The 26,529-nt window shown below is 37.0% G+C and overlaps 1 protein-coding gene across 3 annotated transcripts in view; it reads right to left on the bottom strand.

The window, feature by feature from the left end:
- The window catches only part of mdfic (MyoD family inhibitor domain containing), a 33,023-nt gene extending 7,853 nt beyond the window's left edge, over positions 1-25,170 (bottom strand). The window contains exons 1-5 of one of the 3 annotated variants that reach the window (XM_027151412.2): positions 24,879-25,161; positions 24,443-24,610; positions 21,645-21,779; positions 8,255-8,518; positions 1,899-5,072 (exon numbers count right to left, since the gene is read on the bottom strand). In XM_027151412.2, coding sequence (XP_027007213.1) covers positions 4,822-5,072; positions 8,255-8,518; positions 21,645-21,779; positions 24,443-24,533 — 741 coding nt within the window. In that variant the 5' untranslated portion in view covers positions 24,534-24,610; positions 24,879-25,161 and the 3' untranslated portion in view covers positions 1,899-4,821. Of the gene's footprint in view, positions 1-1,898; positions 5,073-5,108; positions 6,737-8,254; positions 8,519-21,644; positions 21,780-24,442; positions 24,611-24,878 lie in introns of those variants that run through there. The other 2 variants (XM_027151413.2, XM_047804003.1) reach the window with 2 other exon arrangements.
- Between the last annotated feature and the right edge of the window lie 1,359 nt (positions 25,171-26,529).

Genomic DNA, 26,529 nt, shown 5'->3' with positions numbered 1-26,529 from the left:
GTCACCTGTAATTTCTTATACTATACTATCTATAAGAGCATGTCGGAGGTCCATCAAACTTTGGCACGTATGCAAGCACAGAGTAATACATTATGCATAGGTGTTAGCTGAAGACTTCCTTCCTTTGTGGTCACTTGAGCCTAGGTTTAGACAGCTGATGGAAAGAAATGGTGTTGAAAAGACTGTCAAAGTTGTGTATTTTTAACAGCCACTTTAACAGGAACACCTGGAAATCTGCTCATTTGTGCAATTATCCAATCGTTATGTTGCATAATACATAAAATGGTGTAGATACAGGTGAAGTGTTATTGCTCACATCAAGGAATAAAATGCTGCAGTAAAAGCTGTGGTCTCTGTTACTGTAACCCAGATCTACTGTTTCGGGTATTTCAGAAACTGCTGACCTCCTGGGATTTTCACACACAGCAGACTCCTAAAGTTTACACAGAAAGCTCACTAAAATCGGACAGCTTAGATAAGACCTGGACATGTTTAGATGAGTTTGTGCCTATGATAGCCTCAGATTTCTGTTCTTGCCTAACAGAAGTCACTGCTCAACCACCACAAGGTGTGATGATTTTTATGTTCTAATATGCATTTTTGTCATTTCTGTATTATAAATGCTTATTGTAGTAACCATAGACTTCTTATCAACAAAATGTGTCAAGTCAAGTCACCTTTATTGTCAGCCTGCAGACCAGTTTTTTGTTTGTTGTACCATTCTGTGTACAATTCAACTACTGACTGTTGTGTGTGAAATTCCCAGGAGATTATCAGGTACTGAAAGCCTTAAAACAGCTTGTCTAGACCAACAACCATGCTACGCTTCAGGTCAGAGATCACACTTTTTCACTGAACATTAACTGAAGCTCTTGACCTGTATCTGAATGATTGTGCAGGTGTACAGATGTCCCTAATGATGTGGACAGTGAGAGTACGTATTCTGTATAAGTAACAAATACAGATATTGATATTTGGATTAGTAATAAACTAAATTATATAGTGTATAAGTGATTATCTATTACACACACTCGGAACACGCAGCTTCACAGCCTTTAGTAGTAGAAAAGGGTAAAAGCCTGGTCATTATTTCCCGGCATTAAGGCATTAGTAACTCAAATCGCTGTATTATGCAACTGGGGCAAATATTAACCTTATAGCCAAACACACTAGTGACGATTTTGCCTGTGATGCAAGAATAGTGAAAAAAGCTGCAATTTGTGCTAGAGGGCAGTGACTGACATTTATTTGCTAGTGAGAACAAAGACACTGGGTGGTCTCTAAAGATCTGTTCAATAGGGTAAAGGAAACAACCTGAGAAAAGCACAAAAACACAATTCAAGGAAGCACTGGTAGTCATGGTACAAGTAAGAGCATTTGGAAAAACAGAACAAAAATCCTTTATAGTGATTAGAGTTGTATCTGTGCAAAAAACAGTGAAGGGGACAATTCTGGGCTTAATTAAGTTACGGAGATGCAAAGGGCTAAGTACGGAGATGCAACGGGCAAATAGAGCCCTCATACAACAGAGAGTCTATACCGTGTTGTGATTCAGTGTGTGTGTGTGAGAGATCCACATGATTGGTCACTTTTTATCACTGACAAAGGGATACTTAGACTAACACAAGCTGTGTGATGTCTAGCAGATTATTATCTTAGGCTTTACTCTAACCTCATGAAACAAAAATCCGAAAATTTAAATAAAACTTTTGTGGGCACCTTAGTTCCAGTGCAAGGAGATCACAAAATCTGTGACAAGACTAATTTGATAGTCAGGTCCACAAGCTTTTGTCCTTATAATGTAGAATAATGGGTAGATCAATAGCAAATACTGAACAGGACTGTAGGTAGGAAACAAAGGACCAAATACATCTCAAGTATCTACTTACAATTAAGAGTTGGGGCTCAAATACAGTTTTATTATTTAAAAAAAAAAAAAAAAAAGATCAAACAAAACATATTTTTGTTAAACAAAACATTTTTAAACAAATAAAAAGATAGTGTCTAGTGTGTCAAAAGCAAGCGAAGCGTCTTATATTGTATGACAAAAAAAAGTTGCAGTTAAGATGACTACAGGAAGAGAAAGATCAAATAAAATGATTTCCAAAAGAATGCAGTACAATAAATGCTGACAAACAATATCACTGAAGAATCTAATAAAGAAAACATAACATACATAAGGTTAAAACGTGACATTATAACGTTTCTGGAAAACTGGACCCTGCTTGTACATACCAAATGCCAAAGGATAAATATGCAAAAGCTAAAAAAAATTATTCACATTTTGTCATATTTAATAAATTTGGCACTTAAAACATAAAAATGGGTTTATTAGTTTTTGTTTTTTTTTAAAGAATTAAACAAACAAAAAAAACAACACAAGTACAGATACAGTTTGCTGAAGAAGTGCCCTGTTATTTCAAGCATTTCATACACCAAACAAACTACTGGTACATTTAGGGTTAATAATCAGTCTACAAAATGTATTTACCAAATTGTCGTACACCAAACACACACATTTACCCTGCAGTGGCTCAGAGCTAAAATATATACATATATAAAAAAAATAGTTTTGCTTGTGCTCTGAGAGTCTTGAGATTAAAAAAAGCAGTTTAGTGCATCCAACGTTGCTATTTACTAATTCCAATCATATCCCTCTTGGAAAAGTGCAGTTAAGCAAGTATGTCTTTTACATTGAAGAGATGAGTCAGTTTTCACAAAAACACCGTAAAAAAAAGCCGTACCAAAACATATCAACACAAAGGAATAGCCCTTATCCATCAAAGTTAAAAAGAAATGAGCACAGATGAGAGTATAAAGATTGTTGAATGGAATTTTGTCAGATCCAGGGAAATAATGAACAATATCAAAAAGAGCACAAATGATAAATCAGTTTCATACGTGTAGCGATACTAAAACCTATTACCTCTATTAGTGTACAAGGATCCCATAATCGCAATTCTGATTTGATTTTTTTTTTGTTACTACTTATACCATTCTACTTATTAAATAGAATTATTGATGATAATCTTCATTATAATAATATTTTAATTGATGATTTAACTACAAACCAAACATTGGTAAAGTGGAATGTTCAAATATTTTCCCCACACACTCTGATTAGACGCGAGTCTGAACACTGTAAGCAACGATAATAAATAAGGGCCATTAGGACTATAAAATGTAACTGTTCATATAAAATCAATTCAATCATTTCATCTAGATTAATGACTACATGTACAACCAACCTCAAAAACGCTGGTTCAGGAATGTTTATTGTTTTGAATAATATGTCCAGTATTTAAGACAAGAATCTACTATGCATTTACATTAACAGGAGTTAAAAAGAAAGTTTAGATTGTAGTGAAGTTCGAGACTGAGTGAAATAAAGAGAAATTGAGTATGAACAGGATTTGATGTTGTTAAGTACAAAGAACTATCTACAGTACATTTATTTCCTCCACAATTGAATCATCGTTCATTATTCCTTCCTAACGTCTTTCCATCACACTCAAAAGTATAGACCTGTAATGAATCAAGATACAGTAGACAATGCTTTAAGAAAGCTTTCCAAACAGACAGAAATACCCATGAAACATGTGCAGAGCCTTGCCCTCTGCCATATATAAAAGAGACGTGAATCTGTGGAAATTACAGTGTTGATTTAGAGCATAGTAGTTAGAAGCCTACTCTAATGTGATCTAGAGTAACACAAGAAATATAAAATCATGGTTTAAACTGAGTTAAACTAGTAGGTAAGACACGAAACACCACTGTTGGACCTTGTCAAGAAAGGACATCTCCAGAATTATTGACATGATTTATGAACATGAGCAAATATAAATATATTCTGAATGACACATGCAGTGAATGGGATTCTCCGGCTATATATCTATATCTATACATCTATAGATCTATATCTATATCTCTCTCTCTCCCTCTCATATGGGAATTCTTTTCAGCTTTAATAAAAAGCAATTATTTGGTATGAAATAAATATTTTTGGTAAAGCCTACTACAAAGAAAATTACAGCACAGAGCATCTTTCTCTAAAGCCTATTAAAGTTGTTGAAACCTTTATATTCCCAGGTTTGCGCATGTGGACTTTCCTTTTTTAATTCAGACAAAAAGATTTTCAACAGCGGTCAAATGTGCGATCAGATAGCAATAATCTTCAGTGCTGATTTGGACGTTAATATCCTAGAGTTTAGTAAAAGTCATAACATATTTTACTATGGGATTGTTCTCTTTTCCTTGAATACAGTTCCCTTTTTTCCCTTCACCAAAAACATGTCATCTGAGAAAGACACATGACTCTTCATGCAATAATCACGATCACGCTCTCAAATTCTGCACTGGAATGTGTTATAAGCTTGAATTCAATCTTGAACAGTGTGCTTGTCAAAGGTACACTGGTTAAAGTAGTGTAAGCAGTTTCTACAATTCATTTTAAATCGCTGGGTGTAATAATTATCTCAGAAAGTAAGATTTGCCTATGTTTTTTTTAAAGTTTTCAACAATTCTGGAGCAAAATAAGTATGTCTTAGTTAGAGATAATGTAGTAACTGACAGTCATGATTTTACTTTAAACTTTATATATACACAAAAAACAAACAAAAAAAAACAGAACATGTATAATCTGTTTAAACTGATGAAGCATCTGTTTGCTCAGCTGGATGGAGGCCAGACTTGTATCTTTCATGTAAGAGTGTGTACATGCATGCATACTTTCAAGAACACGATACATACATACAGGCACATGTACTTTCACACACAGGAATGTCTCTGTCTCCATGTGATACCTACTGGCAAACAGAGCTTTTATGTGGGGAAGCAGATGCCACAGCACTCCATGCAGATCTCGAGACAGTCAGAGGACTCGCAGCAGGCATCCATAATGCCACAGTCCATGTCACAGGGGCAGTTACAGTCGTCTCCCAGGTCGTCTGCACAGCAGCAGCAGCAGCAAGCCTCTGATGTGCAGGCGCCGCATGATGCCTGAGCCACCACCATGTTGCACAGGTTGAGAAACTCGCAGAACAGGCAGGCTAGGATGCAGTGCACACAACAGTCTGCTCCCACCGGCCAGTTATGAGAAAACAGTTCAATAAGCAAAGGAAAAAACATCAGTAAACCAAAATGTGCAGCATAATCATCAATTTTATATAGTAAACCTGCAGGACATCAACAGTGTACTACATGTGCTTCAAACCCTGCAGATAAAATGCACTGGAAATGCATAATTAACTGACTTCTCAACATAAATGTGTGGGGCTATGGCTGTGTGAGAGTAGGGAGGATTCCAGCTAAGCAGGGAGGAAAGAGGAAAGAAATCAAGGAAATTCGAAGGAATGAATTCCACTTTAGGGATGATTAGTAGCTTTGGAAATAATGGGGTTATCATCATGCAAAAGCACAGGCCTGATCACGTAAAGCTGATTAGCAGTGTCCGAGATTTTCCCTCACAAATTGCCCTAATGCTACCATTTCTCTCATCCCTGATTAACATTTGACCTCTCTACTGGCCTCTTATAGGGATGCAGCACATCATTTCAAATTACAGATGTGCAAGATGACAGGTTTTTGGGTCATTTTTTCTGACAATGGTCAGCTGAAGGTGTTCACATAAATGACAAATAACATAAATGACATAGTAGATGCAGTTTTATTCACTAGGTCGGTAGAATAAATATGCTATTATGTCTACCTACCCAAGTTTAAAACTTAAATGCTTCCTAGTATAACCACTTCGGGCAATTCTAACAGCAAGACTGATCTGTAACTAAAAAACTGGAGATTTTAAAGCTTTCTGAACAAAAATTCACAAAGTTAATTTTCATTAGAGGCACATCACACAGGGATATAGAGCTAGTGTTTAAGAGACTAACAGCACCCTGCTGGTTATACTTCTTCCAACTATGAGCCAAGTAATTGGATTTGATACATATTTTAGAGAAATGGACTTGATGGTGTCATTCCAAAAAACACTACATTTGCATGGCTTTCATCGGTTCATGGTGAGCTGTCAGGGAGAATACTCAGACTGACTGGAGCTACTATATGAAGAATAAAGAGTAAAGCTCAGCCTCAAGACCCCTGAATACTCATGTTTGTTTAATCAAAGTGATTTTTTTTTTTAAAGGAGAAGTCACGTGGTAGAACAATAACCTTACTCGCATGCACATGGGTTTCAATAGACAGGTGTAATAACCTAAAACCATGACACTGTCCTTAATTGTGACTTATCAATTAAACTGACTGTTTACAATGAATGAAAATGTAATAACAAAGTACTGATGAAACACTCTTCAACTTCATATTTAAAGTTCATAACTTTTTCTCAGGTCTTTATTGGTAGTTTCTAGACATAGATTAATGTGATACAGTGCTTTATCCATTCTCTTGGATGCATAATTTATCAGCAGTGATTATTATGAATCTTAAGGAATGAGAGGCTGGGTAATATACGCAGGAGACAGGCAGCCCTGCAAAACTGACATCACTCCTAGGAACATGTTATGCTTAATGTCAGCTGTAGCTGAAAAAGCTCAGAGTTTAAGAAAAACGAAACTAGTCTGAGCGCTGCAGAGGAAACAGTATGAGACATCTGGAAGAACCCAGAGGCTAACATCAAAAAGAGGGGCAGCCTGACATAAAACAAGATAGATCTGGCACAGAACAGTGAATTGTGTAGGAACACTGAAATGAAGAAAGACTTCATCTTCTGCCTCAGACCCTGAATGACAGTGGAAGCAAAAGACAAGAGGAGAGAGACTTATAATGTACTGACAACTGGATCAAATTTAAAGCTGCACCAGCAGGACGATGGCAAACATCAGATAACTGCTGATAGGACACCACAAAAAACTCACGTGTCATGCACGTATTGCTAGATGTTAAACATTTGTGATAGCACAGTGCACAGCCAAGGATAAGCTCTAAAAAAGTAAGAAGTTTCTTGGCTAATCTGAGGGGACACACAAGACAGAAATATAGAAATATCAAATATCGAATAGCAGCTTTCTAGTAGATTCTGTTGCACTTATTAGATTTGTAGAAATGAGTAAATGCTTACGAGAGAAATGTACGATCAGTAAAGTTTCTAACCTATTCACAAAACAAAGCAGCTCTCAATTAATTGCAACAGGGTTGATGTTATCACAGCTGAATATTAGTGCCAAGACATACAAGCCAAGAATGCAAAAAAGCAAAATCCCCTGAGTGGCTCCTGGTAAGGCTTTATTCTTCTGCTTTCCCACCTGTTTAGTAGCTAATTTCCCATGCAAACAGATTATGGTAATCCATGTAAACATTAAAACACAACAGATTGCTGTTCTCCAGAGGGAAATAGATACTTGAGTGAGCATATTGATTTAGACCACAATGCTACAAATAACAGACACAAAAGCAGTAATGAGACTTATTGAAGTGGCTTTTTTCTCTCTCACCAATTAACAAGTTGATGGTATGATGCTATTAAAAACAGACACTTCTGTCAAATCGGCAGCGACAAAAAAAAAAAAATCTATGCCGCAATCTTCCTCTACCGTAATCGAACTATTAAAAAAAAAAAGCATGTGGCACCGTTCATATTTAATAAAAGCACAACAAAATACTTTTTTTTTTTAAGGTAAACTAAATCACTGTTTTCAACTTGAGCTGATGCCACATTTAACTACACTATGGACATGTGCTTTATAAGAAATGTTAGTATAGCATGGAAGAGCACTGAGCCAAAGTGGGGGTGTGTGAGACAGTAAAGTGTGTGTGAGAGACGGGGGGAGAGAGAGAGAGAGAGAGAAAGAGAGAGAGAGAGTTGAGGTGTGTGTTGCAGAGCCACAAAGCAGATCTTAATGAGAGGACACTGTGAGAGAGGAGAGCGAGGGCCCATGCAGAGGTGGAGCTGACATATGGCAGACCCCCCACTTTCCCAGGCCTTGTTAAAAGGTCACACCTTGGTGACCATTACTAATGCACTGGTGAGCTCCTTCATTACTGCATTCAAATCATCATCTGACCTGACAAGGTGCTAGCTGCTTTTTTGGCTTATCAAAGACCTTGCACAATTTTAGCTTTGTGAGCAATGACTCAAAAAAAAATAGTTATTTATGGTTGTGGTTAGTTTTCAAGTCCAATTAGAAGCAAGAAGGGGTTGTGCAATAATTATCCAAAGTTTCTAATCTTATAAACATGTATGTGTGTGCGCATGTGTGCACAAGACAGAGAGAGAATGTCTGTGTATAGTATTGCTTACCTTCTGGAGAGGAGCCAGGTTTGTGGGAGCCTGTGGAACTGCCTTTGCTCCTCCTGCTGCTGTCACTGTTGACGGACAGGCTAGAGCGCAGTTTTTTCTGCACACGCTGAGACACAGGAGGTGGTGGTTTCCTCATCTCAGAAAAGGAGGCAGAAGGGGCTGCAGGCTGTGTGGCTCCTGGTGGAGTCCTATGGCCATTGCTCATGCCTGGGTGGAGGCCATTGTGCAGCCGTGTGGCCTCTCCATCACTGGGCTGAGGCTGGGCTGCACACATGCACACAAACACGTGTGCACATATAGGAGGGTGAGAGAGAGAGAGGGAGAGAGAGAGAGATAATAATACAAAAAAAAATTAGACTGTGGGTGTCAAATTGCAGATACAAGAATGTGTATATCATATACTGTACCATGTATATTAGCGTCCTTGGCCTTATATCTAAAGACATTTCAGCTATTAAATATTCAAAATATTTTACCCATTTGGCCTCTTATTAGCAAACACAGTAGCATGTGCTAATTTCACACCTAATGCTCTAAGCTTCGTCAAAATCAATGTAGTGGTTAACAAGCCAAAACAAATGATTCAATCCCTAACTTCAGTCCCTAATTAACACATCTAGAGCTCTTTTTGTGATGGCCTAGACCTAAAAATGGCATATATTGGTATATACACTGGAATACATGATTAAAAAAAGCATTCAGGTGTAAACTTCAGCAAACCTCAAATGAGCCGTTTCCAAGTCAATATTTGGGTGACGCAGCCCATTTGTGAAGAGGTGCTACTGTAATAGAGAAAAAGCTTATTCTACTTGTGTCAGCTTAAAAAACACAAAATTTGGATTTGTCCGGGTAAAGAAAACACTCGCTGTGATCCATTATCAGAGGTCTGTTAATCCAGAACAGCAGCCTGAGAATGTGTGACTGAGAATGTGAGTTTCATGCTGTCTCTGCTCATAATAAGGTCCACGCTGCCATGATGTTCATTTACTTACAGCCTACACATGTGTTACAGGCATAAGTAGGTGCTGGAATGAGCTGATCTACCTGATGAAACAGGAGCATCTTCAGCAGGAAGATCTCCTGTGTATTTAGCTCTCCTGGGAGCTCTGCCTTCCTCACTATTTGTATCAGTGAAGGAGTCACACCACAGACACTTATTGAGCTCTGAATTATTCATCTTCTTTTGCTCCTGTACATTCTGGAATTTCACTTTGCATTTTCTTTGTGCAAGTCTACACAGCAGTAATCATAAGGCAACTTTTTTTGACAGCTTGCATCAAAACATTGATTTGAAATACAACTGAAATTTTCAATGAAGTCAGCCAGGGAAGAGCTTTTTCCTTGTATTTTCTGAATCATCAGAACACCAACAAGTGCAATTACGGTTAACAAGAGGGGGCAAAATAATGCAGCCCACTGCTTTTTAACAACACATCACCGAGGGAGATCTCTGACAGGAATGCAAATGTAAAACAATGCAATTAAACTCAGGCCGAGCCTGGATCTTTATCTTCTCGCCAATCTACATGCAAGTACTCCTAAACAAGTATAGACATTTGAGGGCCAACCATCTACATGCATCTTCATAGCAGAGCTATCCAACAGCAGGCATGCCCAATAAGCTCCTGCCTATTAGTCCACACAGCTGTTAGTCAAATTTTAAATGAACTTCCGAGTGTTAATGAATTGGGAGCACAATAAAAAAAAACTGAGAAATAATACTAAATTCTCAATAGAATATTCTTCAGATAGCACCATGGCTGCAACCAGGATCTTATTAACACAGAGCATCACAAAAATATATATTGTACATTTTAGGAGGTATAAGCCAACATTATTATGTATGTATGTATGTACTGTATGTGTGCATGAGCCAACATTATTATGGACTTAAGTCAACTTTTGTTTTGTTGCCATCTAAGATGTTTTCCATTCCAGATAAGGCACATTCCTTACCACTATAAGGAAGCCGTGGGAAAAAAAAAAAGAAAAGAAAAAAATGTCAGGTTACATTTTCAATTCTTCAGAAGTCAAAATGGACACAGACTCAGCTTTAGCAGAGTTAGTCAAAATACTCAAAAGAATTTTGAACAGCAGCAAAGGACGTAGTCTAATGCAGGACAGTATTGCGTTTACAACATCCAAACGCAAAGTAAAGAGCCCTAAACATGGCTAACTCAAACAGATGCAGGTAAACAGAAAAACATACTGACTACTGTTGTATGCAAGCTGACAAGATGCATTATAACAACATGTTCAGAAAAGGGAATGGGGGGACAGCTCAAATTGGACTTCTAACTGCTCTGCTTCAAACACATCAACAACTGTTGAGAGTGTACATTTGTAGTTGAATAATACATGGTATTCCTCTGCTCACTCTGTCAAACACATCACGGGCAAACTGGGGGCGAGTGCTTCTTGACTGTCTAAGCAGCATCCCAATTTGGTCCCCTGCATCTGACAGGCTGAAATATCTTGGGAGCATTTTTAAAAGGCCAATGTTTGATGGATTCATGAAGAACACACAAATATAATTGCCATTTGTCACCATGTGTTTGGCGAATACCCCACACAGGGACCGTGCGGAAGGTGCCTGGAGTGAACCGGCACTGCTGCTGTGCCGCTCTCTATGTAAAACTGTATATAAACACCACCGTTTTTGTGTCGCAGAAAATGGCTCCATTGAAAGAATTTAAAATTGTACCCCAAAGACACAGAGCCAGAGCATCACAGACCTCCCAAGAACAAAACGTGTGTGAATATCAATGACTAGGATCAACACAAACAAAGACTGCTTTTAAAAAAGAAGAAAAAAAAAGAAAAAAGTGTCATGTGGGAGGTTGTGGGTGAGCATTAAGGCACCAACAGGTACACACACATATACAAATGACAAATAGCATTAGATTTCTATCCTGTATTTAGATTTGTTTACAGAAAATTCCATCGTTAATATTCAGTAAATCATCAGTCACCTCACTGAAGTCATCTAGCTAAATAAACAAACAAATAACAAATATCTAATTGTCTCCTAAAAATGTGTAGCAACAATTAAGGCTCTACCAACGGAAAATATACACAATGCTGCATGTATTTCTAGAATCTCTAACTAAAACTGTATGTACAGTCCCTTAATTTCTCCTGACTGAAGTGCTGTATATTAAGGATAAATCAAATAAACCAACACAAATTTTCATTTTCTAATTTCTATATAATTTATCATGATCTCTTTTCCATAATATAACCAAATAGAAATACTTTATCTTCCTGCATCTGCCCACAAATGAAAGTCTCAATTGCAAATATGCAGTGACTTACTAGCCAAGCTTCTGTCCTCTATAAAAACAGCCTGGAGGGGCATTATTTCCTCCAAACATTCCACGTGCTCATTCTATTCCATCCACAGCAACATTATTTTCATTAAAAACTATAGATTCTATAAAACTATAGATAATCCCATTGTTTTCAAACTCGAAAACAATGGGATTATGTAAATAATAAAAAAATATTTTATAATGAATATTATTACAAAGGATTGAGGCTTCAAATTTCTTTTGGCACATCAAAGCTAATACATGAGCTGACCTTCCAACTCTACTGCAAGGACTTCCTTTACTGACTACTGGGGTTTAAAAATAGTGTTCTCAGATCACATTGGAGGTGGGCATTAAACTTAAGGTAATGCAGAACATAGTGGGAAATCATAAAGTGGGATATCAGATATGAAGCTGAAATGAAGCAAATAAAAAAAAAAGCCACACGAAAGCATTTGGACACCTAAGCAAGTACGTATGTTATGCCTGGTGTGCGTAAACTGGGAGTAACTGCTTTATTCTGGTGACGGTTGCTAATCTACTCCAACTCTCTCAAAAATAATCTATCGAGTGTTTTATTAAATTTGCATGGTCACTCTAAAAACGAAAATCATTACCAAGATTTTCTTGCACTATCGATTTGTACACCTTTTGTATTTTTCTGTGCATGATCAAAATAAAGTGCCTCCAACATTGAGTCAGACAATGAAACAAGGCCAAATTTCCTAATTGTTTTGTCATACTACCTTTTTATATTTTGTGACAATCATTGAAATTTATCCCGTCAAATAAACTGATAAAAATTTCAAATAAATTGCCCATAATGTGGAGGTGCTATATACACCTGCTGTATAAACCAGACTCTTGACAAGTGTTTGATACTCCAAATCACCCCCATTCACACTTATCCACTTGTGTGTCTGCCTCTCTCGTTTTCCTTCTTTAATAATGACTAGGAAAGCCAGGCATCTGGGAATTACTAATTTCAAATTTGGTAATTTGGCTGCTGATTGAGTGGAAAAAAACAGCCCCTTCGGACCTTGTTCTGCTTAATTACATTTTACAGTGGAGAAGGCAACTTGAAAGACAAGAGTGGGGAGTGTTATGGAAAAAATCTTTTGCAGCTCCAGGGACAGCAAAGGCAATCATCAATCATTCTTTGATTTCAAAATTGTATTTACGGCGATTAACATGTCTGACTGCTATAGAAATCATTACCTCATTCAGTGAGAGACAATTTGTGTCAAATGACATGCACTGAGAAAAATCGTATTCACTTTTCAAGAACTTGAATCCAGGCTCCAAAGTCTCTTTTTTGTTGTGCCATCATCATGACAATGCAAACTGTAGAGACTCAACTACCACACTGGGATAATGCTTGTAAAATTAAAAATAAATGATGTGTAGGTTTCTCTTTTTTCTAAACTAATCTCTAAGGCATTTTTTCTTATAATCTGTGTCTACTCCGGGAAAAGAGAAAAATGCAATAAATACAAAACTTTACCAAAAAGTGCAGCAGTAAAATGCACATCTTGTACAGATTTAGCCTTTTTACTCAGCTACCACATTTTCTCAGAATGATCACTTATGACATGACTCAGACCAGGCAGCTGAGGCAGCTGCCAGCACCAACATGCTCCACCCAGCCTCCTAAACAACTCCAAACAAAAACTCAACAACACAGTGGTGAATGGTGCAGGATGGAAAATTGAATATATTTTCAGTTTCAGTTAAGCAGATGACTCTCAGATTCCAACAAAGTAAAATAAAAAATCATCCAGTGCTGAGGACTCGTCAAAAAACTAGCTGAAGAGTTCGATAGCATGATACTGCATATCAGCTTTACAAACAGACACAAGTACAATGTGTCTTGTATCAGTGGCCAAAAAAAGAGACAATGGGATCTGGGAAAGAAGCACTTCTCTCCAATCCACTTGAGACTGGACAGTTCATAAAAATATCTATAGACATGGTTCCTTTATTTGCTCGGTATCAATCTCTAACATTAACAGCACTAATATGACAGCTGTGGGTCAGTGAGCTCTGGCTTTAGGGTGCCAATCAAGACCTTAAGCCTAAAAATCGGGTTAAAAGACAGAGGAGCTCGTGTGTCTGAGTGGCTATTTAAAGGGAGACGGCTGTATCGATTTTAGCGCTGTGTGCACTTCGGCTCCCTGGTCACCCCTGAGTGATCAGAGGCCTGACGGAATGACCTACTACAGAGCCAGTGAACCTGCAAACATGCAGGGCCAGAGGGGGCCACATCACCAGAGAGCTCTGTAATAGAAAAGGGGTTTAACCTTAATGTTGAAGCCAAAACCCTGTTAGAAGGCCAGTAATCCCACTGCTCTACTATCATTTGAAGTGTTTTTTTCCCTCCCCCTTGCTGAAAAGCACCATTTCTTGATATGGATGCTTCTAAGGCAGGCCTTGTTCTGTGTTGCTGTAAAATAGCTCACAATTCTCACACAGAATACTGGCTTTCTGTAGATGGCAAACCCCACAGTGGCCATGATATCCACTGTATATTTCCATATGTAAACTTTCCTTTTAAAACAAGCTTACCTTGTGTAAGAAGGTTGAGGTTCTTTATTTTTTTTCAGCGCAATGACAATGTTATTGTAAAGTTAAGAAAAGTCAAACACACTATGATTACATGGTAAGAAATGGATGCATGCATGAGATAATTGGACTAAATCGAACGCACATAAATTCTTTCAAAGGCCTTGGGCATTGGCAGAATGCTAATTAAAATGCTTGAAATTTTCCATATGAATGTATCTACACCCAAGACAATGAGGAAATAATTATCACAGAGGTAGAATCACAATGGCCATTTTAATCAACCTCTGTGCTAGCATTTCACCCTATTTATACCGCTTTGATTTCATGACCCACTGTGAAGTAATCACTTGAAAATTAGCCTTCTGTTCTAATGGGCCCTTGCATTGGAGACATGTGATCAGACCAAATTAGCATTCTGTGTAACGTGAAAGATATGAAACCATTCTTTAAAACTAAAGTAATTAGAACACGCAGGTGTGAGTAAAACATATGCTGCTATAGTCTTTCGTTTCTTTTTTAAACCAAATTCTTTACAATTACCTTTCTTAGCGTGAAGAAATGAAAAAAATAACCACAAAGATCCTAAAAGATTAGTGCCTGCCATTTATGCGATGAAAATGGGTTGTCAAATGAATACATTTTGTACGCAATCGGAGCTTAAGTAGTCATGAGCACCATATTGAGGTCTCATCAGGTCCATTAGACTGCTGTTTCTTTTTCCAAAAGGAGTGCACCATCAAAAGTACACATGTATCAAATTCGTGTTCTCGAGATTAAATTTTAGTCCACTTCATTCTTTCATAACCACAGAAATCATAAACACCAACCAATGTACATTTGATTCTATCTCTAACTATTTTTATTCAGCAGTATTCCTGATAATGAAGTGAAAAACACATAACATACATAACCAGAGCCATTGCACAATTATCAGGAGAATGATGTAACCTTGTGAGGATAACCACCGAAGCATAGTTATTTCTAGCTGGTATTCAGGAGACCATAAAATCATGTGAACAACAGTTTCATACACTGCTCTTGTTTCTTTTCAAACCAGCAATAAACACATTATGAAATGAGAATTTTCTAATGAAACGATAGAACATGCCTGACAGCATGTTTGCTATGAAAACTAAGAAACATCTCGGTGTGCTTAAGAGTTCTAAAACATGCTAAATTAAGTATGTTTTAGAACTATCTATCTATCAGCTATCTATCAGCTTTTGTTCATGTTTTTATCCTGATACACGCTTAAATACAATCCTTATGAAAGGCAACATAAGAAAATCCTGCTTTTATGTGTTAAATATGGGAACTATAAATGTTCTGATATGTAAAGCTGTCCATGACCTGGCACTTAAACATTTAATGCATTACTTAACTGCGGTGTTATTTGTTAACGTCATACACAGGCATGATTAAAAGAAGCAAAAGCTTTAAAAACTTTTGCATTAAATGGCTTGTAATGTCAGTAAAGAAAGTGTAGTGTTTCTCATTAAATATTAGTTAATACAAATGGGCATTTGATCCTGCAGACTGACTGATGCAGTTTCTACACCAATCAGTGCAGTGTCTGCCTCTCTACTTCTCTCAGTCTTTGTACATCGGGCACCATGACAGAAAAGAGCCATTTCAATCACAATCAATTTGTCTGACAGCTCTCTTTACCTTTTATAAAAATGTGCCTTCTATCATGACTGAAATGTCAAAAAGTAGTCTAGAAGTGAGATTCCCACTTAACTACCTTAACCAGTGATTTCTGTATCAACTTTATGAATTGCTTGAAAAATCTACATATGAACATGCTCAGTGTTGAACAGCTGAAGAGTTACGTACTGTATGTATGTATGGTTGTATGTGTGCATGTATGGTTGTATGTGTGCTAGGGCTGGGTGATAAATTAACTCAAATGTGTAGTTTATATCGATTTGTTTGAATGAAAATCGTTTTTTTCTTTAACATCCGCTGTCACTCCCCCCCGGGCTCCCGTAGTTTCGAATGGGCTCAGCCCTCCCCCCACGCGTTTGCCATAGGGATACACAAACAACATGGCAGCAAGCAGGGAAGAACTCGTTACCAAGAAAGGCACGGTGTCATCGGTCATATGGAATTGGTTCGGTTTTGCGGCGTCAGAGGCAGAACAAACAAACACCCCGCTGCAAAGTGTGTTTAAAGTCTGTTGCTTGCAAAGGTAGCAGTATGACTAATTTACTGCAGCACTTTAAACAGAGGCATGCTGTCGAGTGGGAGCAAATTTCCCACTGCCCTGCGAAATGAAAAAGACCACGGCAGCACAAGCACTGCGCCAAAAAACAACCTACCGTCTTAGAAACATTTACAAACTGTATCCAGTATGCTAAGAAGGGGGCCCATTGGAAAGCGATCATGGATGCAGTGAATTCCTGTTATACGCATCAACAAACATTATACTTTATGTTGTGTATTGCGACTTAAGTAAAGTTGGCCACATATTCACAGATTCGAGATTCCCGAGTCAATAACTCCTGAGCTAAACGCTCTTATTACATAAATAACACCTCTTTTTTATCGTAGTAATGTAGAGAGGCAGCTACAACCCAATTTTCCTCAAAATCAGCTTTCCTCCGCGTTGGACAAAATACACAAGTTTCTATGTGCGAACACCACAAAGTTTTTAATACTTTAAAAACAGTCAATAACTTCACTGTAATACACTGTACTGTTTTGTTTATATGAATAATCATAAAAATTATTTTACAAAAAGACATTCCCCCCAAATATGTGTTGTAGTATAACTATCAGGATATCAGTGGTGTGTGAGCTGAATTTGGTGTCAGTACAGTGTATTACAGTGAAGTTAACGACTGTTTTTATAGTATTCGCCTTTCGGATTTTGCACTTTGCAGATGGTCCCTTGGAATCTGTCTCAGGTGTGTATATGTAAATACAGGAAAAATCCATCCGAATCGTAAATCAAATTTTTTGTGAAAAAATAGGGGATTTTTATTTTAGGCCATATCGCCCAGTGTGCATGTATGGTTGTATGTATGTATGCATGTATGTATGTATGTGTGTATGTGTGGTTGTATGGTTGTATGTATGCATGGTTGTATGTATGTGTGTATGTATGTATGGTTGTATGTGTAAATTTATGTATGATGTATGCATGTGTGTGTGTATCTATGTGTGTATATATGTGATACTTGTCTAGTGAAGTGGCTCTAAATGAAACTATTGAAAACACCGTTATTTTTTCAACCCTGTTCCTGATTTGAGAGTCTCAGCTTTATCTGTTTGACAGCACAGACACAGGAATATAAGATGCAGCACAGAAAGATGTTTTTTGCTCTGCTCCAAAGACAGACAGCAGGTTAAGATTCGTATAGGATATAATACAGACAAAAAGAAACGCATAATTGAATGCAACAAATTTAAATTAATCATCAATCTTAAAGCTGCAGACACTATATTCTCCCCACAGACATTTGAAAATACCTGACCCGATAGCCAACATGAGCCTATTTCCCGCTGCTATTGTCATTCGCCCCAAACCCACTGCACATTAAACAAAATTTAGATTTTATAAAATGCTAGAATGCTAAAATATCACTGTCACAAAAATTTCATCACACGACAGAAAACATATGCAAAATCTCTACCTTTTAATACAGCAAAGCTAATGCAACAAAGCAATTGACAAAAATACACCGCTTCCAATAATCAAAGCTTAGAAATTCCACGTGTCCTACACACACCCACAATCTGCATGGCCCAGATTATTTTAGGACATGATAGACTCTAATTCATTTTGACACAATAACACTTGTCTGTCACAGGTTTAATAATAACTCCAATTTCCCAGGAAGACTTTAGCTTTACTTTAGCCTGAATATTGCTTCAATACTTCACACTTTGATGAGCCAGCACAGTTAAGTCATAACTTTCAGTCGTAAAAGGTTTATTAATAAAAACATGTTTTAGAAAGACGTGCAGTTGAGCAGATGATAATACAAAGTAATGAACTATTTTGTCAGAAGAAAGCAATTCATTGCTGTTAGTGAGCCTAAACTGTTCTGTTCTATTATATATATAAAATCTTAGCCATGTGCTGTGAACAACTGAGTTTTATATCTAAAAACTATAACACAAATCTTGGGGATATGTCACATAATACTGATGATGTATACTGTAGATTATGCTTTTGGCGTGTGTGTGCGTCTGCGTGTGCAAGAGAGAGAGAGAGAGAGAGAGAGAGAGAGAGAGAGAGGAAAAGAGAGACACTCTCTAAAGCACTATTCGGACGGGACTAGTTTTACGTGGGGACGTGGGGATAAAGTAATTATTACCAGAGCTTCTCGTGATTTTAGTCCCGTCCGAATGTGCCATCTCGGTAATTATTACGGACAATGTCAGTAAAGATTACGCCGACTTTTACCTTCTGTAAAAAGGTCCGGAAAAATTACCTCAGGTAATACTAATCCCGTCCGAAAAGACCCGCTGTAAATATGTACGGTAAAATTCCGTCATTTCCTGTTTAAAAGTAGTTTTTGGCGCATTTTGCAAGCATGGAGGCGCTTGAAACAGGAAGCAACGTCATACGCACATGACGACAAGGAGGTTACTGTGGTGCATAAAGCGAGTTACCCCTCCCACTTCTGCTAGTTTTACTGAGATGTCTTGTCCCGTGCGAATTGGCCAATTAATATTACAGACGTCCTGAGGTAAAATTGCATTACTCCACGTCCCCACGTAAAACTAGTCCCGTCCGAATAGTGCTTTAGACGACATCCAGCAAAAAAACTCTTCAAACTATTTTTTTTGTACTCCACACAATGGAACTGTAGGAAGAGGGTGTGTTAGTAATTTTCCCCTCCATAAACAAGTGTTGAGAAATTTCCAATCACAACCTCTGTTTCAAATCTCTTTCCATAATTATTTCCTACTAGTGCAGGGGAATTCAGGAATTAAACATCTTTTCCATCCAAACTTATCGATGTGAATTCATTGGTAGAAAATCGACATACAACTTTACATACCACACATAAACTATCAGGCTCTGAGCACACTGGGTTTTATTTAACATATCATTGCTACTCAATGTGAAAGGCTTTTGAATTCACCAAGCTCAAATCCTTAGCTGTATTTCCCAGATCCAGGGCAGCCAAAGCCAATGTCAAACCACAATGGGATTTCCTGACTCATACAGCTCTCAAAGAGGAGGCTTTGCAAAGGAAACCACATCTAAAATGATCAAGCATGATACAATTAAATTGCTGTATATAGAAAAACATTAACTTCAAATCAATTGCTTACGAATTTCATCCGATTTTTTTTGTATAAAGAATTAGGCCATTCTTTTTGCAACCATTTTACTCATAAAGACTATGGCGCTTAACTCACATCCACCATTTGCATAATTAAACTTAAGCGCTGCAGATAACAGACAAGAATATCAGAGTTGAAGTGAATATATGCAAAAATGTTTGTCAGCAAACAGTGTAACAATTACAACTAATTTAATGTGTAGTGATAGGATTCGGTGTATGGATTCTGAGAAACCTTAATATACATGCTAATGATTCTTTACAAGATGTGCTCTAAGCATGCACGCTTTATAGGCTTTGTAGTTTATGCTGCAGTATCGCTTATCAGAGTCTGCTGAATATTGTGTATCTGATTAATTATAAAACATTTCTCTGTCTATGCATCTAAAAAAAGATTTTAAACACCACATAAACTTGCAAACTGATTCATTAATTTATCCAATCAATCAATGCATTAGAAATGCAGTGTTAAATTAAAAAAAGACACCATTTTGTTTTCAATACTAAAATAGTATTGTATAAGTTTATTGAATAAGTTCGATCTAAAACACTGTAGCTTTAGCAGTGAATTTTGCCTCCTATCAATCTAGATATATATCATACACATCATTTAAGGAAGAAGCACACCATCACTTTAAATTATATTATACTATTATAATAAAAATAAACTACATCAAATGAACTAAAGGAGGTGTGACATACACTTACTTCTGCCTTTAACCTAGCAACAAGACAAAAGGTTAGCCTTTATTTTGACTAGATGCAATTCATGAAGCTATATTTATACATTTATACAATTCCATATACACATCATACAATTTTGTATAAAAGTTGTTTATATGTCAATTTAGTCAAAAAATAATTATTTGTATATAATAATAATATTGTTCTTTGCCTGTCTATCTCTGTGTCTGCCGGTCTTTCTTGTCTTGTTTCTCAGTGCAATGTTTGTAATCCCAGTCTTGACTTTTCTTCCTCAAGGCATAACGATTAAAGTGTTCCTCCTGAACTACATTTTTGCAACAAGTTATTTGAGGAATATATAGAAGAAAAGCTATGTGCACTATTGATCAGAGACTGGGATACATAAAATATGCATTTGCTTTTCCTGGAAACCTTTTTTCAAACCAAAATTGTGACATTAATACAGTAAGACACCAGGTGACCAAAAACCTTGACAGACACATCAGAAGGATCATCAAGGAGCTAAAACATGTCACTGATCTTTACAAAGGAACTAATAAAACAAAGCACCTAAAAAGACTGGTATGGTGATTTATTCAGAGAGTGTCAAAGAGAGCCATGAACAGTCCTATTACGCTTGCATGGACTATAAATCAAACTGAAGCACTTAATCAGACTACTGTACATGCTTTTTGTTGCTCACGATATTTAGGATGTATTTTGTCTGCGTGATCATTTCATCTCACTGCATGACAAGGGCGTTACCCATAACTGTGTGTTTTTGTATCAGAAACACATTTAGTTCTGGAATATATGACTAAATAATATTTGATATCATAATAAATTTTGTCACAATGTGAAATTAAACCTATTGTTTAAGCAGCACTATTATGTACTACGCTATTGTATGTGAAGAATTTTTAATAACTTTTAATAAAGCTAGAACAACGTGATTCAACACATAAATCATCAGAAAATAAAAATAAATAAAATGTGTTGGTAAAGACATACAAGTGAAAAATAGCAATTCCAAAAATGATAATGTCCATTTTAATTTGATGTTAATTGCTATCATAGACAAGAATAGAAATCAAGAGAAAAGAATGAGAAACGTTTTAATTGGGAGTGTCGGTTTCAGGAGTCTAACTGACAGGTGAGTTCGCGAAGGCTGAGAGGTTGGGGGTGAAGCAGCAGACCCCATTACAGTCATTATGATGCAAGTGATGACAGAATACAATGTATGACAAACAGAATACAATGTATGGCTGCAAATGTAAAAAAAAAGAAATAGTGAGAGTTGTTTAAATAGTCAGCAGATAACTGCACATTTTACTACCTCTTTATCTTTCCAGCAAGGTTGAATCAGTTTCTCCACCACTACAGTTCACATGGGCTACAATATAAGTTAAAATAAAACAATGCACCAATGCAGTTTTTACTTAGAAAACTGACTGAAAGCAGGTAAATGTTGCAATATTTTGCACTGTATTTGCTACCTCAGTGTTTAATCGACAAATGAACACTTACTTCTTATAGGGTCACCATGAGCAGGGCTCTCTGTGCTCATGTCCTCCTGCACATCAATACAGCGGTCTCTGGGAGATGGATTTGTGCTCTTTTCTGTGGTATCAGACAATCCTTTGGCATCAGTTTGGCATGTGTCTACGTAAACAAACAAAAAATATATTACAGAGACTTCCATACAATCCATCTGAAAACACATTAAACTTATATCCACCCTTTTTAAGGTAGCCAAAGTAGCAAAAAACAGATGAACAATGATTTGTTTCAGAATCAGGAATACAAAAAAAAATCCACATAAAATTGCCAGATAAAATAGATTTATTTGATGAACTGTTGCACAACATTGTAGGCGATGAGTTAAAGCCCAAGCCAGACCTCTGGATCCAATTTTCTCAACTTTGCTCCAAGGCATGCAATACCTGCCAAAGTTTTTAAAGGCATGAAGACAGTATTCATCTAAACTAGGAAAAACACAAGCAAAAAGTCAGCAAAAACCATGACCGACTGTAATATAAAAGGAACAAGTGAATTTTACATTTTTATACACCTTCCCGAATAGCATAACATTGACATGACATTGAACCTAATGACTTGCTTAAATGTTTACATATTTTAACACGGAAACTAGAAATGTCTGATTATTCAGAATAACTGTTCGTCAACAAAAAAGTAGGCTCGTATATTAAATTATAATCCCACTATTCTGAGACAATTCCTCATTACTTTAACTTTAAAACTACATCACATATATTCTGGAGATGCTCCCATTTCTCTTGAGTTTCAGATTATGGACACATATGTAAAGCTCCCAGTGCGGAGAATGCAGTATGAGTCATCAGGAGCACATGTCTCCTTTCCTGGAACATCAACTTTTTTTTTAGTTCTGTGTTTCCCAGAGTTCTGCTTATTATACAAGACTAAGGTAAATGAATATGGTGTTACCAGCGCCTAGAGCTGATTTATGGGAAGCCTTTATTCAGACAATGATTTCATGAATCGATGCACACTTGCAATATGGCCAGCTTGTAATGCATCACAGTATTTAGTGATTACAGTTGGAAATAAATTGTTCCATTCTCTACACCTAAAAGGGAAATCCAGTGTTAGCTGTGAGGCTTTCAAGGTCCTGTGATTATCCATTTGCAGGCTAAGCCTGTGATTGCTTACTTTGTCCTACTTTGCTATTTTTGACAGTAATGCAATGATGCTTTTTTATAAATAGACTGGTTAACGGTTCAGTGGCTAAAAAAATGAGACAAAGCTTATTTTATATGTGATCATCTCACCAGCAACTAGAAATTAATTAAAAACTATAATTGGTAGTGGTTCCTGGAAACACTCCCTCAAGCCTTAATTTGAAAAAGAATGAAAACATTAGCATTCTTAATGGAAACCCCTATTAAGTATATATAATAATAATAATAATAATAATAATAATAATAATAATAATAATAATAATAATAATAATAATAATATATTTGGAAGTGAATTTCTGGTTTCCTGCATGACACAAATGTAGCTAAAATCGAGTTTTCAATTTGATGAAACAGTCACTAATCCTTTCCCAAAATTGCTAAAACCAGTTAAAGTCTAAACACAACAGGAGAAAACATTAATACAGGTATTTATCTTATACACACCCCATTTGCCTATGTAAAAAATCCCAGTGTGTTTTATCAGATTAAAAATTATAGGGAGGATAAATCGATATCAGATAAAACAACAAACTTCAGCTAAACTGAGAAATCCCTGGCAGTTGTACCATACAGTGGCTACCTACAGTAGCTACGTATCTAGCACAGCTATAACTGATTTAGGGCACACTTGCAGTAGCACTGAATATTCAGATTTTAAAGTGACAGCGATTATATAGTGTGTCACATTAAATATTATATAAGTATGCGGGTACCTGACCTTCACTCCATGTTCATGTTCTGGAAAGGTTTTCCAATAGATTTGTACACTCTGCTACAGTAAGAGCTGTTAGTAAGTTCAGGCACTGATGTCAGGTGAGGATGTTTGACGTACAGTTAATGTTCCAGTTCATCCCATAGATTTGAGTTTAGAGTTTTCTGGAGGACACTCGAGTTCGTCCACTTAAACTTTAACAAGCCATGTTTTCACAGACCTCGCTTTGTGTAAATGACCACAGTCATGCTGAAACAGGATCGGGACCCTTAGTTCCAATGAGGGTAAATCCTAATGTTACATACAGCTACAAAGACGTTTGTAGAAAACGTATACAATCGTGTTCCTTCCAACTTTTTCGGTTTGGTGAAGAATCATGTGCGTCTGTGATGGTCAGGTGTCCAAATACATTTGGCCATACACAGTTTATATAATATAAAACTCATTTCTTAGGGATCTCTATTATACTTCTGAGGTAACTGCACAATTAAAGAATAATTAAAAAAAAGTGTTTATTTAAAGCAGAAAGGCACTTCAGTCGAATAGAAACAGTAGAAAGTTGTCTTCTACGACTGCTTTCAGCTCCTACAGCTTCAGGATCATTTCACTTATAAGGATGAGCATTGTGTACTTTGCATAACGAAAGCTTAACTTCTGTTATATCTATAGGCACAAAGCTTAACTATAGACACACAATCTATAGATACACAATTGACACAATGTGCATGAATACAGCCAACATGTTATGGCCTACTTCTGCTATGTCAGTCCATGCTTTTGAAAGGGCGACGGAATGTGCAAAGTGCAGAGATGAGGTTTGATCTCTGTTAGAAGGTGTGTAAATAAAAGCTGATGGAAAAGCTGTCAGTAGCAGTGAATCAGCCATCCCTCACCTTGGGAGTTAGCCAGCAGAAGACTCGTCTCATGCTGTTGCTTGTCCGGACCTACAGGCCCCTCCGGAGGTAACACTGTCTCCGCGGACATGAGCCAGACCTCTTGTTGAGATACTGAACACACCCGAAACAAATACACAAGCCACCCTTTTGTATCAGCCGTCAACCCTGTCAGAAAAGACGCAAACAAGTAAAGCGTGTCCACAGATGAAACATTGCCATAGAGCTTCAGCGTTCGTGCTCTTTTGAGGAGAAAAGTGACGTCAGCCAGCAAGACGTCGTTAAACTCAAGTGGAAATTTTTTTGCCCCCCCCCCCCCAACTTCTTTAAGCTAAACATGTAGCCGATTCACTCACTCAAACAGCCGAAATAGTTAACAAGTTAACAACATTTCGCACAAAGCTACTTTAAACGAATGATACATTAAAAAAGTTACCTTTTAAACACGTTTTAAACTCCACCGCTTCATTTCAACGGTGCCTCCTGTTTATCATCCTGTGACAAAATAAATCTCATCCCCCGTTCAAAAAATAGATAGAAAACAGCTCAGGATCTTTTCAGGATAAACGAAAACTCCGTTAAAACAAACATTTCCAGTGAGCTGCACTGCTCTGAGTCGATTCGGAGTCGTGAGTTAGTTGAAGAAAATTCGAATCGAAACTTTTTTTTCTTCTTCTTTTTTCATCACATCCGGATTCCGCGCGCACGGCCAGCTTCAACCAGTGTGAACGCGCGCACTGCCACACAGAGCATGGCGGATTTTCCCTATTTTATTTGTTTACAACTGTTTATAAGTGCTCCCAACGAGCATTTTATATACCAAAAAAACAAAAGACTGTTGAATTAATGTTTATTGTACTGATAAATTGATATTTTTCTTTTCCCAGAATGCTCGTGCTCAGCTGTGCCACATACAGTGGAAGACACTTTCTGAGGACACATAGTTTTATTAGAATAGAGCTTAGTAGTATATTATAATGTATTTATTTTTTTCTTATATAAAAAGTAGCCTACTGTCAAATCATTTATTTACACTTTATTTACACAAAATATATTTAATTCAGCTATAAGAAAGCAGACAAAATAAAGTACTGGTAGAAAGTAGTGAGGAAAATTGTTAGGAATTGAATAACTTTTAGTTTTGTGTTAATGTATGCAAGAAGAGCATTTAAAAGCAAAGAATAAAGTGATCAGAGTTCGGTCAGTAAGAAAAATGGTCATCATTAATTAGTTGATGGGAACAATGGGGATCAGGGATTTGTTCTTGGGAATGATGTCAAATAATCACTGTAGTATTGTAGGTTTTTTGACCAATCCCCTTGAATTTCAGTATAAAAAACGCACCAAGATTCAGAAATTCTGCAAATGAGCCCTCATCCGATTCATAATTAGACATCACTTCTTAGTGTGGTTTTGTCATACACTTTTCTACACTATGTCTAAAAATCTGGACATGCCGCTGCACCAGTGCTAGCGCTACTTGGGCTGAAGTCCATAAGCATGGGTGATGTGAAATATGCTCTCTACATCGACTGGGTGAACTCCATTTTCTGCCCATAATGCAGAAATCACTCTAGGTCTCTGGAATAATGATTTACAATGAATCTGTGTCAATGTTGAACTCACAATCCCCACATAATCCATCTTGCAGCAATGCGCCCTCCTCCATTTATAAGTGTTGAATCTATTACCACACTGATTGGTAATAACTCTTGGCCTCAATGCTCCTTGGACAGTCATTACTTAGATAGCAATATTCCTCGAGACCCTGCACCAGTGGCAAGTGTCAGCATCGACAGGGCTTTATCCTGAACCTTTGGCCTGTAGAGTTATCTGTTATCTAAAATCACCACAGAGCACCGTATTCCACACGATCGCATTTACTTGGAGGCAAAAGGGCATCAAATTCCCTCAAGCTAGTTTAGTGTAGTGGCACAGCTTGACACAATGTAAAAAAAAAAAGATTCTCATTTGAATATTTTACTTTGTGATTCTTACACAAGAAGAGGGTTAGATGATTTGCTGTAAAATTCTATGGTGACGCTGCTGGCAAACATTTATCATGTGTTAAATCATAAGAATTAGCA

Source organism: Tachysurus fulvidraco, chromosome 19 (assembly GCF_022655615.1).
Source record: "Tachysurus fulvidraco isolate hzauxx_2018 chromosome 19, HZAU_PFXX_2.0, whole genome shotgun sequence".
NCBI lineage: Eukaryota > Metazoa > Chordata > Actinopteri > Siluriformes > Bagridae > Tachysurus > Tachysurus fulvidraco.
Note: the sequence above shows the minus strand (reverse complement) of the source record. Positions and strands in the feature narration are given on the sequence as shown.